The sequence below is a fragment of the Lonchura striata genome, chromosome 5, assembly GCF_050655825.1.
Source record: "Lonchura striata isolate lonStrDom1 chromosome 5, ASM5065582v1, whole genome shotgun sequence".
Lineage (NCBI taxonomy): Eukaryota > Metazoa > Chordata > Aves > Passeriformes > Estrildidae > Lonchura > Lonchura striata.
The window spans coordinates 38,498,988-38,513,737 of NC_140707.1; the positions used below are offsets into that span (position 1 = coordinate 38,498,988).

Sequence of the window (14,750 nt, forward strand, 5' to 3'; positions counted from 1 at the left end):
GTAAAGCCCATCCTAGTTCATGGGCCTTTACCTTTTCATAGGTTGCTGATCTGGTCAGTGCTTCCTACAGATGCTGAGAGCAGGATGGTCTCGTCCAACCCAGACTGGTTACCAGGCAGGAAGTGAAGAGGCTCTATTGGATGGTAATTGTTCTCAAATACATATATGGTATCATCCAGTTACTGTGAGCTGGTACTACAACTTTGCAGCAGAGAGCAGCCCACTTGTACCTTTGTTATACTGACTTTGCACAGATGATTGCAAATCACAAAGATGTGGTCTATACAACTGGTCTCCTGTCCTGCTACAGCTGCATAAGCAAGCCCACCCTTCCAGACTGCTGACCAAACTGCATATTAGGGGTGTGGACTTGGTTAGGAAAGATCAATAAAATTAACAAGGGCATTCAGCTTTGCTACTGGACCAGAAACAGGGCTTTACTCCAGGCCTGCTGCTTTCTCCAGGGGATCGTGGCAGGGCAGTTGCACACTACCACCATCTGAAAGGCACAAAGTTTAGTATGACCCAGCAAAAAGTACTGACAGCAGGGGTGAGGAAAACAGTTGTTCCACACTGTTTCCAACAGTGGAGCATGGTTGCTTCCAACCAACTGCTTCCAAGGTGCCGCAGTGGCAGTTGCAGGAGCCCCCACCAAAGCTAATCCAAACAAAGCCCCAGAACACTTAAAATGTTCAGCTTTTCAACATCAGCTGCTTCACTGTGCTGGGCCAGGCTGCTTCTTGAGGCAGTTGTGACCACAGCTAAAGGTTAAGTGACCAAACTAGAATCAAGCTAGAGCAGCTTTTTGACAGCACATTCAGATAGCACAACAGCAGCTCTTAAAGTTACCTGCTTGGTGGGGTTAAGCTAGATTTCGGAGAGATTGAATCTTGCCTACACTTAATCGGTGTACAGCTTTTATTTACAAGAGGTCTGAAATGTATGTATACAGAAAGATTTGCTGAACTGCTGAAAGAGGTTCACAATTAGATGAGCAAAGAAGATGCAACAGCAGCACATAATGACTCAACAGCTTGGTGACTGGTGTAAAGATTCTGAAGTCACATATTGATTGGCAGCTTTGTAGACCAGGTCTGAGGAGAATATGTCAATTATAGGAGAAGTGGTAGAGATCCTGTTTGACAGCCATGAGTAAGCCAGGAACTCCTCGGCTACCCCCAAGTCTTGAAGAAAACACCACACTAGGAATGGCATCTTTGGATGATGGGTGAGGAGAAGGGATGGTTCTAAGCAGATGAGTATCTTGGAGACTCCAGATTCGGGTGTAACAATCCTGACCAACTGGGAGGAAAACAAAATTCAACATTACACAAAAAGGACTTTACATGGTTCTGCAAGATTATCACCACAGAAGCAGAAGGTCTATGGTGAAAACCCTGAATATTTTTACATTCACAAGAGACAAAGTGCTTATCCATACTTTACAAAACAAAAGTTTTACACTGAATACTACTAGAGTGGGAAAAATGTGCATTTCTTATTAGGTAATTAAAGGTACAATAAATCAGTATTTAGAATGCTGTTCCCTTTATCAAGCTCCTAAGCCAAAAAAAGGGAGAAAAATTCAGTCACATTAAAAATTCTTATTATTCCACCACTTACTGACATAGCCAAGTAAAGGAAGTCACTGTCTTTACAGTGCCTTTATGAAACTTGGCTACACTACATGGGTTTTGTTTCATCTACTGCTACTTTTCCTGCCTCCACCCAAAATATAATAGTACAAAAATCTGAGTGCAACTGGAGTATTCAAAATGAATCAAAGTTGTATAAATAATTTACAAGGAGTCAGGCTCTCACATGCCAATGTTTCAGTCCATCACCACATTCTCCACTTAAGCACCAACTAAAGAGATGCAGTCTCTAGATAAAGGTATCACCAAGTCTCCTGTTTACATGTTGTTTCCCTGAATTTTAATACCAAATGTTTTCTGCTCTACTCTTGAGACATACTGTGGAAAGGAGACATATTGTGGACTTTTACAGGACACAGCAGATTAAGCTATTAAGCACCTCACAGGATTGATTACAGTAGGTATGTATCCATAACATAATCTTCATAGTATATTACAGTATGTTTAAGGCTAAATTTTTAAATGAATTTTAAAGAATTAACAGCTGTACAGCTGCTAACAGCTGTACCTAAGAAACACCCCTCACGCATAAGAAAATCACTACCATACACTACACAAATAGAAGGGGGAAAAAGTCAACCCACCTGCTATAAGAAGTCCTTCCTCCTCATTTACATGCAAAGGGAGAAGAGCATATTCATTATGGTGACCTTTGTACTGTTTCACAGACTTTGCTGTTCTCAGGTCCCACAGTTTTATCTGCAAGTTGAAGGAATTGTTTGAGAGGATATATTAAAACAGAGAGCACCCAAAGGTTGAATGTGCTGGAGCCATGTCCAGAGGAGGGCCATGAAGATGATCGGAGGGCTAGAGGACCTCTCCTATGGAGACAGGCTGAGAGAATCCAGCCTGCAAAAGCAGCCTCCTCATTAAGAGGCTACAGGAGAGCTAGAGAGGGTCAAAATATAAGGGTATGTAGTGATAGGACAAGGGGGAATGGCTTTAAACTGAGAAGGGTAGGTTCAGATTACATATTAGGAAGCTCTTTAATGTGAAGGTGGTGAGTGACTAAAACAAGCTGCCCAGAGAAGTTGTGGATGCCCCATCCCTGGAAGTGTTCAAGGTCAGGTTGGATGAAAGTCTAGTGGAAGGTGTCCCTGCCTATGACAGGGGGCTGGAACCAGATGATCTTTTAAGTTTCCATCCAACCCAGCCCATTCTGTGATAAATATCGGTCTCTGGGAAGAAGACCCGTAAAGGGAACTACCACCCAGTTCCATACTACATACATCTGCCCCGGGAATGGGATAAGTACCTGTAAATTCCAAGATGCTAAAAGGAACAGAATATCTAAACACAACAAAACCATACCTTTCCAGCCATATCTGCTGCCATCAGATAATGTTCAGCCTCCATAAGGTGAATAGATGTAACTGCTGAGCCATGGAAGAGACGAATTGCTTTCCAGCTCTGCCCCTTGCGGTTACGTTGGCGCACATCAATGCTGAAAATCTCACCCGAACGACAGCCATTGTACAGCACTGGGGTCTGGGAGAATCCCAGAGAAAGAAGCATACTGTGTAACATCTGCAAGGATCTTACAAGTTACACAGACATAGCCTGTGTCATGCTTTTGAGCTCTACAGTGCAGTTGTCAAATTATTTTAGCAGATGCATTAAGAAGCAGAATTTTAATTACACACTGCAGCATTTCTCAGCAAATTCTTAAGTTCCATTCAAACCTCAGCTATTTACTTTAGCTGTAAAAGTTTGCCTAGGTCAGCAGGAACTCAGTCTAACATAACAGCAAAACAGAAACTGGAATTCTCATATTCCTCTTTTACCATACTAATTCTTCATGAACAATTTTATTGTGACTTTCTCCTTCTTGGTGGAGGCAATATACTGAGTGTTACTAGAATGAGGTTATTTGCCAAAGCCAAAACAATTTTACATGTTATTACTATGCTTTTTGTAGTTCCTTGTCCTTTAACCTCCTTAATCTTATCAAAAATTGCCCCTGTTGTCACAGTTTGAAATCAGGTAATATTTTTGTTGCTATTCAATTGTGTTCAAGCATCAGACCACATCAGCTCTGCTATGGATCAGCCACTCAGCAGCAGCTGTCATCACAACCTTATGTACAGCATGAGGAGTCCCGCCCCAAGCAGCATGAAGAGCCCAGCACTGGGGAAGCGCTCTGAAAAAATGGTGTCTGGCTCTCCCTACCTGTGTGGCAAACTGCTGTGCCAGCACATCACTACTGGTTCCAAAGGTCTGACGATGCCCTGTCACTACATTGGTCACAAGAACTCGTCGTGTCAGGCCTAAGGAAGACAGATGCCATTAGTTTAGCTGTAATTTGTGTAGCAGCTGGGAGATGAATGGAAGAAGTCTTTGCCACTGAGACAAGAGGGGGTTGTTAGCCTTGTCAGCTCTCTTGGTATAGATCACCTGTGCTAAAGCAATTGTCTGCTTGGGGATTCAGGCACCAAGCGCAGGACCAGGCAGTGGATATCTTGAAACTGCACAGCATTCCAGGTCGATCTCCTAGAAGACAGGAGCAACACATGAGGTCTTCATAAAATGTTAGGACAGGATGGTAACTCAGAAAGGTTCTAGCTGCATTTCTTTTAACATTTCAATCTGAAGCAGAGAAAGTGTTACCCAATTAGCATCTTTTTGCTACTCAAGAGACAGGAAACAGAAATGGAAGTTCATGACTGTAAGTGGGACTCCTACAGTCTATGTAAATAGATGATATTGAGAGACTGTGAAATTTATTCAGTAGTCAGAGGGCTCACCATGGCAGAATAAGATGCCTTATAGCACTAAGTAAGCCATTTTTCAATGATGAGTGGGCTAGAAATAAAAAACATTTACTTTATAAACTGTAGATTAGCCAAAACCTAACCTGTAAGTTCTATGCCTGCTTATTAAAAAAAAAAAAAGATTAAGTAATAAACCCCAAGATTTGACTCTTACTCATGTAGCCCCTGCATGGAATTTATGCCAATTAGCAGACTACATTGTCAGTTTTCACTTCATAGCGCATCATACATATACATGCCAGGTAGCAGAGGTGAACAAGAATGGATGGGTAACACAGTTTTAGACAGGCTAAGTTCTACTTTTCTCCCAGCATCTATTCAGCAAGGCTTCCACAAACCACCTCTTAGGAGAGTGAAGGAAATCAAATTTGGAAATACCTAAACAGTCAGTAGGATATATTAGACAAAAGCACTTTGGTGGAACTCACAGCAGCTAATTATGGTGAAGGGCTGAAAAGCTTTCACAGAGCAACTGGGTATGCTGGCCTAGTAGCCATCCACCCTCAGTGACTCTTTATTCAAGCTCATGCTAACTCTATGTAAATTTTTTTTAATGGCTGCATATATAGTAAGACATTAAAAACTTAAAATTAGTGCATTACTCTTATCTATCACAGATTTCCCCTGATAAATTTAACTGATCATGTCTGAATGGAAGCCAGATTAGAGCACTGCACTCTGTGACTGGAAGACATATGGTTCTAACATCTATTAAAAAGTTCCAATTAATTAAGTCCTGCTCCCAAGAACATCCAACAAGAAAGATCAGCTATAGGTAGACTTAAGACATAGTACTCTCCCAGTCAGTCAGGTTTCCATACAACTGGAGCTTGTACAAGGAGCTATGGGCTGAGATATTTACCAGCTTTCCACCTCTGATTTATGTGCTGAGCATACCTGAGCAGCTGCTATGAGAAGGGACTCTGCAGTGACTCTGGACATTCTATAAAGAAATGTGAGTACTTGCTGTGTGCAGCTTCCGCATATTAATTACAGGCCAAGCTACTCATGAAAAATCTCAAGTGTTTACTTTACAAGTGAGGTGTTCTCCTGCCAAAGTCAAGTATTGCAGCAGATAAAAATAAACTACGGCTTTGAATAGTGCTTGTTAATTAAGCTGTATTGCACTTCTTCAGCTGTTTTAGTCTTACTCTTAGGAATACAAGAGACTCGCCAACTACTGAAAAAGAATGCTAAAGTAACCTTTCATTTGTGCTCTTTTTATACTATAATTGCTACCAAAACTTGGAGACAAAAATCCAACAGAAACACCCTACCTGGGTTAGTGCTGCTGAACAACGATGCTGGAAGCAGACTGGCACAGCCTGGTGTTTCTGCAATTCCCATGAGACACAGCTTGCTGAGGTGAGTTAAGGAAAACTGATTTCTCCCTAAAATAGAACCGACTGCCTAATACTTACAAATGGGAAAAGCAAGATACCCTGACACAGCTACAGCTTGCAACACTTTTCCTCGAGACCTTTGATGTGCTTTACAGTTTACAATTAAGCTGTGACACTTCACTTCTTTCATAGGAATGAGCTAGAAAGAACTCAGATTCTTGTTTGTGTATTTTCACTACCAGAAAGATATGACAATACTTTGTATATTACTAGTGATAGGGAAAATAAAAAATAAGCATGGCCTACATAGATCATTCTTCTCACTTTTTCATGTTGATGACACTGCATTAATATAGATCTGTTTTTCATGGAGGTAAATTGGAAAAATGGGAGGCAAGAAAAAGTCACTTTGATTACATTTAAATATTTTATGAAGACTGTACCAGGTACAAATAGAATTTCAAAGCTGCATTTCAAGTTCAGTGGGGCAAATCTGTAACTCAACCAGGGGAAAGCATGAACCCACCAAACCAAGTGATCCTGAACACGTCCCCAGCTGTGTGCACACCTGGAGAGCTCCTGCCCCTGATGGGTTGGTCTGGAATTGCCTGGCTTTTCACACAGGCTGTTCCATAATTTTCTATGTAATTTCTTTTGGCACTTTATAACACACCTGTTGTCTGCCATCTCCTGTGTCAAAATTCAGTTTTTTTCTCCCACACTTTTCTGGGCTCTGCACTGTTCATTACTGCTTCCTCTACTATATCATCAACTTCCCTTTTTGAGTCACTCCTGCAGAACATGCTCTGGAAGTTGCAGGTGATGCTACTGAATTGCTCCCATTCTCCTCTCACCCCTACTAATATGGGGATATTTTTAAACACATAACAAACTATTGCACTTTCAAAGAGGTTCACTTCAGAAAAAAGGTTGTTGCCTTAACCCTCTGCTCTTGTTCTTCTGCCTCAGCCAATTTCTAAACATCAGATAATTTTGGATATGGCATTTATATTCACTATGAATGAAGTAGGAATTCTCCATGGCAGAAAACATGGTCTTCCATTTACCATTACCATGAGAACAATTCTACATTTATCTGTAACAGAACCATACATCTGCCTCAGTTATTTCAACATATTTTGATTTTCTTTACTTACACTGATTTCCAGAAAACTCATCTTCTGGGGGAACTACAGGAGAGGTATTCCTTAAAGTTAGTTTTTCTGTGAAGCATGATGCAGACTTGTGAAACCTGAATGGCAATTTTGATTTTTTAAAAGGATATAAAACATGAGAATCTGGATGAGTCAGTGATGCCCAGCACACAGAGTTCACCTTAAGAGAGAAGAACACATACTTTATTTGTGATCTGTAATTCAATTAAGGAAAAATTATTTCCATGCAAAAATGATGTAAAATTAGGCACTGGGCACAACTCCTCAGCCCACTAAATAACGCAGTAATGGGACACAAGCATTTCAGCTTCACACTCATAACAGGACAGCATTAAGAAGTCTGACCAAAGACAGACTAAGGTACCAAGCACATCTTATTTTTCAAGAGACCATCCCTGAAAGAACCTGAACATGAAGAGATCATGAAAACCTGTTTTAAATATGCCTCATATTTAAAGGAGGATAAACAGTTTAAGGGTAAACTTTAAGGATAAACACAGGAGAAACAGTTTCCCAAAGTTATTTTTAAGAAAGAAGCATGCAAATCTTAGTAGTTTTAATAGCCGAACTTCAGTTTTGCCAGCTACAAGTAATCACTATCCTTGGAAGCTGGTACTTCATAACATTCCTGACAATTATCACTGGTACCAAGCGCTTTCAGGACAGGCTTATTGTGGTTCTGTGTCTACCCAAGTTTCACATTTCCAGATTCTTCTGTTCTCTTCTCCTAGCCCCTTCCCCAGCCCTCACGCACTTCCACCTGAGTGTCCCAAGAACAGTGTTCTGAGAATGCAACCGCCAAAGGAAGGAGGAACAGAAAATAGTACTTTGCGGTTTGTGAAGTAGAGGTTGTCATACATCTCCACAGTGAGAGACTCCTTCCCCAAACCGCTGAGATTGATGATGCCGTATTTACATCCTCCATGCTCTACATCGTTCACAGTGAATATTCGTTCACAAGCAACATCTGCCTGTAAAATAAAAGCTTACTGGTCACACTTACTGGAAACTTACAGGAAAAACAGCTTGAGGGAGGTGCATTTAAGTCTAAAGTGAAACAACACATTAATTCTGATCCCTTTAACACCATCTGCTTTCCATTCAACTATAAAATCAGTGGTCATCTCTTTTTAAATGCATACAGAGAAAAAACAGGGATAAGAAAGGATTCAGTCCTTGGCTAACAATAAATCTTTCCAATGTTAACAATTCTATACACTTACACTGTTTCTGAGTCCCTTCTGGCTTCAGCTATCTATGCAGTGCTCTGTTTACAAGGCCAGGAGCTGGTCCTGGAGAGTTTCCTATATAGTCTATGAAAGATCATGAAATGTAAAGTGAAATTACTGATGTTTACTTAGATTCTCTGAACCAGAGGCTTTGCCACTCCCAAAATTCTCCTCTTTCATTTTCTTTTTCTTCTTTCTCTTGATTTTCTCCACTCCTCCTCCCAACCTCACAATAATGATCCACTCCTACTTACTTCCAAAAGAACATGTTGATCAGATTAAAAAAAAAAAACAACAACCAAAAACAACCAACAAAAAATGCTTTCATATCCAACTTTTTTTAAAATTTTTCTTTGTAGGAACAGCCTCTCACTACTGTTTAAAGTTACTGAGCACAGACTTTAAGAACTGACAGAGAAGGAATAACTCATCTTTAAATCTACATTTGATCTGTGTGATTTAATTACAAGAGCCTGAATTTTCACTGAAGACAGGCTCTCTTTATCTTAAAGACTTATAATTTCTCATAACATACCACAATGATTTTAAAATTGTTGGTTCCAGCAACTGAGGAATCTGGACTGTGAATTTCTATCTTCCTCCTCTGCATGCAGTTCACTTTTAGTTCATGGACTAGCCTGTAAAAGCAGGTAGGAGGGTGAGGGGGTTGAAGAGAGGAGAATTCAGGTAAGCCTAAATTTAATGCATATGAAACAAATTCTGGCCAGGATATAGAATGCTTCTCAATCACTGAAGAGAAAATGCCTGAATAACTAGCATGCTGAAATTTAACTTGCATAACCCATGAAACATGTGCATCTGCCACATGCATGGAATTTTATCCCACTATTTTGAACTCCAGCACATCTTTAGTAGCCCGAACAGCAACACAGCAAATCACTAACTTAACTTGCCTTCTGCCATTCTGATGGGGGCAAGGGAATGGTCATGTCCATTGAAAGGCACTTATCCTAAAAAAGCTGTGCTATACTCATAAAGTACAATGTGGCAAAACAGCATATCTATACATAAAATGAACTTATTTTGAAGTAAAATTGGGAAAAAACTTCCTAATTTGAATTCTCATCATTTTAGTAATCTGATTATTACAGAATATAACCTTTTTCCTGACTTTAATATGGTCTTCCTCATCCCAATGGAACAGTAAGAAAGCAAGAAAACCTGACAGAAACAGTTGCACTAACAGCAGAACTTGGCACTGCAAAGAGAAGACAAAACAAATCACTGTACCTGCAATAAGTTGTGGAGCTGAGTGAACCCAGCTGCCTTTTCTGTAACAGCACAGATGAGTTCAGTCCAGCCCTTGTTGTTTTCTGGAACAGAGTAACGTGGAACTGTACTCAGTTATTTACTTGTTTAAGATTCAAACACTGCTGTGGTCTTTGATGTTTAGGTAGCTTTTTCCTCTAGCCTACACACATTAAAATTTTCAGAACATATAAAACACATTCTAGCACCATCTTCCTGATTTACTACAGTAGGCAGACAAGAATATACTCCTGTGAGATGTGGAGTGCTTCTGTGAATACAGAAGCTGAAGAAAAAATATAAAACCCCAATAGCCACTGTCTTCACTCTACATAATCAACAGTAGCACCTGGAGGTGTAAAGTCACCTTCTGGTTTCATTACAACACCTCAAGTTCTTCTTACACAGCAAAATCTATCACAAGACTGATATTAAACGTGCAGTCTTACTGTTGTACTAAACTGCTTTTCCATTCCATTTCAATTCGCCTCACAGCCCTGGGGTTGGAACTAGATGATCTTTAAGGTTTTTTCCAACCCAAGTCATTATATTATTCCATTCCATGATTCACAAACCTTTTAGAATTTAATGCAAACACCTTCTGAGGAGACCAAGGGATAGAGTATTTAGCAGAATTATGGAGTAAGAAATCTTTTTGATAATGCTCAGACAAAGCAAGTGTTTGAGTGTTTCAAAATGTTCTTTACACCGAAGGCTAAAGAGCTGGTTGGAGAACTTCACTGCTTAAGAAAAAGAACACTACTGACTTCTTCCAAATGACAGCATGTAAGCTGAGCTGTTATTTGTAAAGTTTTAAGACATGTTTTTCAGGTAATGAAAAAGCATCCTTGTTAGATATTTTCCCCACATTACAAATATGCAGCATCAACATTCATTTCACTGTAACACTTTATGAAAAAAAATCACACAGGCTTTCCAGACATAAACGTAAGACTTGGCTTGATTTTAGCTGTCCAAAAAAGTTCTTCAAGAAAAAGTTTCCTACCAACTATGATTAATATTGTTTCTTCAAGGTCCAGGAATTTGATTAATAAATTTATTAAAAAAGTGAAAAACTTTTAAATCAAGACCGCATTTTGCCAATTCAAGGCAGGAACTCGAAACCTGGCATCCAATATCCTGACCCAAGTGTAACTGTCAGACAATTGCAATTCCGAGCACAGTTCTTGTGTCTTTATAGATTTCTTTGTTTGTAATGACTCGACTTCATTCCTGTGTGGAAGAGCCAAACAAAAGGCTTCAAGGACTTTATTATTAGCAGAAAAAGAAATTGAATCATCAGAACTTGAAGACTTAAGTTTATAACCTGTCGGGGGCCAGAGTACAATAAAGCTTAGTTGCAATCTTTTTCCAAACATACCTGATTCTGTTTTTCTTCCTCTTCTAAGAGTCTCAGTCTTTTGTACTCCATCGCCTTGTTCTGAATGCTGTCCTTCGTGAGGGGGTTGTGGTTATTATGTCCAGGCAGTAGGCGAAAATAGCGGTTCTTTTCTGGGTCATAATAAAATCCTGGCAGTTCTCCAGGGGGAGACATAGGGGAGAAGAAGTGCAAAATCAGATGCATAACTAAGTTTGTTTATTGCTCCTTGATATTCCGTGTCTTCATGTGAATGTGAGAGTTGTGAGACCCAAAGCTCTAGCTCCCAACAAGTTCCAAGCATGATACACTGAGTAGGAACAGATGAGCAACTTACAGGATAAAAAACAAGGTTATATTTATAGTATTCCAATGCACTGCTCTTATACAACTACAGAAGGGATATACCACTGACCAAGAGGAAATTCAGACCAATCAGAAAAGCACAAAAGAAAGGTTTTGTTGCAGAACAAAAATGGTCTTTCTTCATAAATAAATAACGAGGGGACATTCTTAATTAAAACACTTGGTAGGACAGCAAAAAAAATGACAATGTGGTATCAAAAAAATTCAAAGTGATTCACTTCCCAGAACTAGACATTTTTTCCTCAGCACACAGGAGAGATTCAGATAAAATCAAGAGTACATTTGACTCCTTCCAAAGATAAACTGGGATGAGAAGCATTCAGTTTTAGTGCTTCACTGTCTGTGTGAATGCAGAGGCAGACAAATAAAATACTATGATAGATTTAGAATACATTTCTGATTGTCTCAAGAGAAAGAAATTTATTCAGAGGCAATTCTTAACATTTCATTTCAAGAGTTTTTATTTTAAACTTTATTTACTACCAGAAATTTCATTTTAAGTATCCTCTTTTTGCAGCTGATTACCATTCAGCTCAGCCACAAGTGACCAAGACTTTTTCAGGTCAGTAAAAAAAAGAAGTTAGTCAATGAATCAGTAAAGCTTATAAAAGCACACTACATTTAGCAGTTACACAGTAACTACACAGGAATAAATGTCTTGCAGGATACATCTCCTAGCATGCTTACAACACAAAACAGTGATATACATAAACAATCTCTTTAAACTCTGTGTTGTTCCAGGACTCTCCTGTTGTACAGACATGTAAGTTCCCACTGGCTAGTTTTTGCTAGCATTGTTTAATGAGTCAGGAAACCAGAACGTAAACAGGACATTTTTCTCAACAGCACTGCTACTTCATCATTTGCTGCAAATGAACAATATTTAGCCAGAGTCTATTTATTAGAGACTACAAAGTACACTGAAGGCATAAAGAGACACATCACACAAGAGACACACCACAAAGTGGTGGATTGTAACGCCTTTCAAAAGACTGAGTAACTGAACACGAGCTATAATTTTTTTATATGCTCTCTTATTTTATTTGCTTCCTTAGTAGTTAATTTTCTTCCTAAAGCCTTTCTGGAGGGAAAAACAGAATTGCATTTTTTCAGTTTATATCAGCTTGGCTAAGCACACAAGTTTTCAAAAATGAGAAGCACTTGTGGGCCTGAAATTGATTTGGCTCTGTTCTCCAGATCATTACTTACTACATCTTTTTGTATTACCTGATGTCACTTTTCTCCACAAACTTTACTGTTTGTATGGCTCCTGTCACACCAGATTATTAACACAGCTACTACTACTTTTGTCATACAATCAGCATATAGGAACTGACTTTTGACCTGTAAGAACCATCTCTTACCTGGTGCTACAGAGTTCTGCATTGAACTGGATGATGAAGGCTCTTCACTGCTGCTGGGACCTGCACTCACTGAAGTCTGTGTCTCGTCTTGCTCCAGACTAAAAAAATAGCATTGCTTTCAAGACAGGCTCACAACTGCCCCACCCATCTTTCCCACAAAGAGACTACATAGCAGATTGTTACTGACATCAATGGAGTACCGTTCTGCAGTGCTCTTGACACACATTCTGCATATCACCATACATTAAACTATGAAAATAAATCAGTGACAAATATGACAAATATTAAGCTTAAAAAATTCTCAAGAACATTAGTGATACCAGCATCCTAAAAACCTTAAATTACTTGCTAATACATTAGAGGTTGCTGTTGATTCTGCAAGGGCCTCCAACTTTTTTTAGCAAAAGATTAACTGGACAATTCTACATTAAACCAACAGCCCACTCCTGAAACCGTGCAAGTCTTCACAGCACAAACAAGACTGTATAGGGAAAACACTGATGTCACGTCAAAAATGTTTTGCCATTCTCTCCATAACAAGAATTTAACTGATAAGGTTTAGAAACATGCAAAATAAACACAAGTTTACTGAAAATTCCAAGAAAAGCCTCCGCTTTTCTAATAAACATTACAGGGGCTAACTGCAGCTTTCCTCATTTTGAACTAATATACACGAGGACATTCAGTACTGATGAGCAAATTTCCACTAGGATGTTTTCTGAATCACCTGCACAATTCTCACTTTTTAAGACAAGCTGTATTACATGTCATCTTAAAAGCAGTAGGTGAAGCTGTTTTGCAAGAACCAAAGTTTATTGAAAAGAAAACTACAAAGAAACTCTATTTCTAATACCAGCTCTACTGCGGTTTGATTATACAACTCTGAAACACTTAAATGACACAACAGGAGAAAAACACTCCAGATAAAACCCAAACACTTAATTTTAAAGGTCTCTAAGAAAACTTTTTTAAATTCTGCTCAATGAAGTAGTGCCAGTTTGCATTTCTAAGTTTTCTTACACAAGTACTACTAGTGTGGCAACTCATAAGTATGTCTCTTTTCCTAATAATAGGTTTTCAAAAAAACCCCACATTTTAGCATATTAAAGCAAAGCATTAGGCTCTTTAAATCCTGCAAGAGACACTAAGGACAGTAGAGGGGAATGAAAAAGCAACCATAAGAACAGCTCAAATATAGGCAAGTGTAAGTTCTAAAATATAAAATGTGTTTTCTGAAAGGATCAGTTTTCGAGGCAGGGGGATTATTCCCGAGACCTTGTTTCATTTTCCTCATGTTAGGTATGGTATTACCACATTACTTACCATGCTTTCAAACATTCAGATTTTACACCAAAAAGCTAAAGCTTAAACTAAACAGGCAGGTAGAATGAAGTAATTATATTTTTCCTCCCTGAACCATCATTGCATATTGAAGAAGGGTTTATGGATAACACACAGCTGAAAGGACTGGCTCATGGAACTGCATCTCAGTTTAAAATCAGTGCAGTTGTGAACACACAATAAACTTCCAAAAATCGGCGCAATTCCACTTCCATCAGGAACGACAGAAGTACTGCCTACTAGATCTTCAGGCGGCAACCTTCTCAATTCTAGAAAGTCACCACTCTGCACACTTAATTCGGCATAAGACCCAGCGGCTCAGCCCGTGCCCAGACGAGCTGCCCGTACTTGCCTTTGGGCGCTGCTGTGACCGGGTCTCCTGTGCCAGTGCGGGGGGGGGCCGCGCTTCTGACCGCTCCATCCGCGCCTCTCCTTGCCTCGACGGTGGTTTCTCCGCATTTTTACTCTTAAAGCAAACATACACGCATGCTTGCCTGGAAGCTCAGCAGTCAGGACAAGTCTCTTAATGCGACCTCTCTTCAAACAGTTTCAACCTGTAACGACCAGGCCGGCCGAACGGCCGGCCGCCCGCAACACAGCGGCTCCCCTATGCCTATGGACTTCCCCACTAGTCCCGGACCAGCTCCGCGGCTCACCCCGCAGCGCTGAGGCCAAAACCCCAGAGGCAGAAGGACAGTCACGGCCACGCCACCGCGCCGGGCCCGCCCGTCCCTCACCGCGCCGGGCCCGCGCCGGGCCCGCCGCGCCCGCGCTGTCGCCAGACCCCCGCCCACGCCGCCAGGGGCGCCTCTCATTGGTGCTCAGCCGTCCCGCCACTTGACGGACAGCTCTCCCGCCC

General features: G+C 40.2%; 1 protein-coding gene across 3 annotated transcripts; it reads right to left on the reverse strand.

Annotated features, from left to right (window-relative positions):
• Positions 1-904: 904 nt before the first annotated feature.
• On the reverse strand, positions 905-14,704 carry DCAF4 (DDB1 and CUL4 associated factor 4). Of its 3 annotated transcripts, XM_021533584.3 has the most exons (14): positions 14,548-14,704; positions 14,244-14,357; positions 12,551-12,648; positions 10,824-10,981; positions 9,425-9,507; positions 8,709-8,811; positions 7,772-7,915; positions 7,055-7,104; positions 5,704-5,783; positions 4,050-4,145; positions 3,825-3,922; positions 2,967-3,143; positions 2,240-2,354; positions 905-1,302 (listed from the first exon to the last, which is right to left on the reverse strand). In XM_021533584.3, the coding sequence occupies exons 2-14, from the start codon at positions 14,348-14,350 to the stop codon at positions 1,109-1,111; spliced, it is 1,503 nt and encodes a 500-aa protein (XP_021389259.2). In that variant the 5' UTR covers positions 14,351-14,357; positions 14,548-14,704; the 3' UTR covers positions 905-1,108. The 3 variants fall into 3 exon arrangements, with proteins under 3 accessions (XP_021389259.2, XP_021389258.2, XP_021389257.2); XM_021533583.3 differs by having other exon boundaries at positions 10,824-10,972; positions 14,244-14,668; XM_021533582.3 differs by having other exon boundaries at positions 14,244-14,666.
• Between the last annotated feature and the right edge of the window lie 46 nt (positions 14,705-14,750).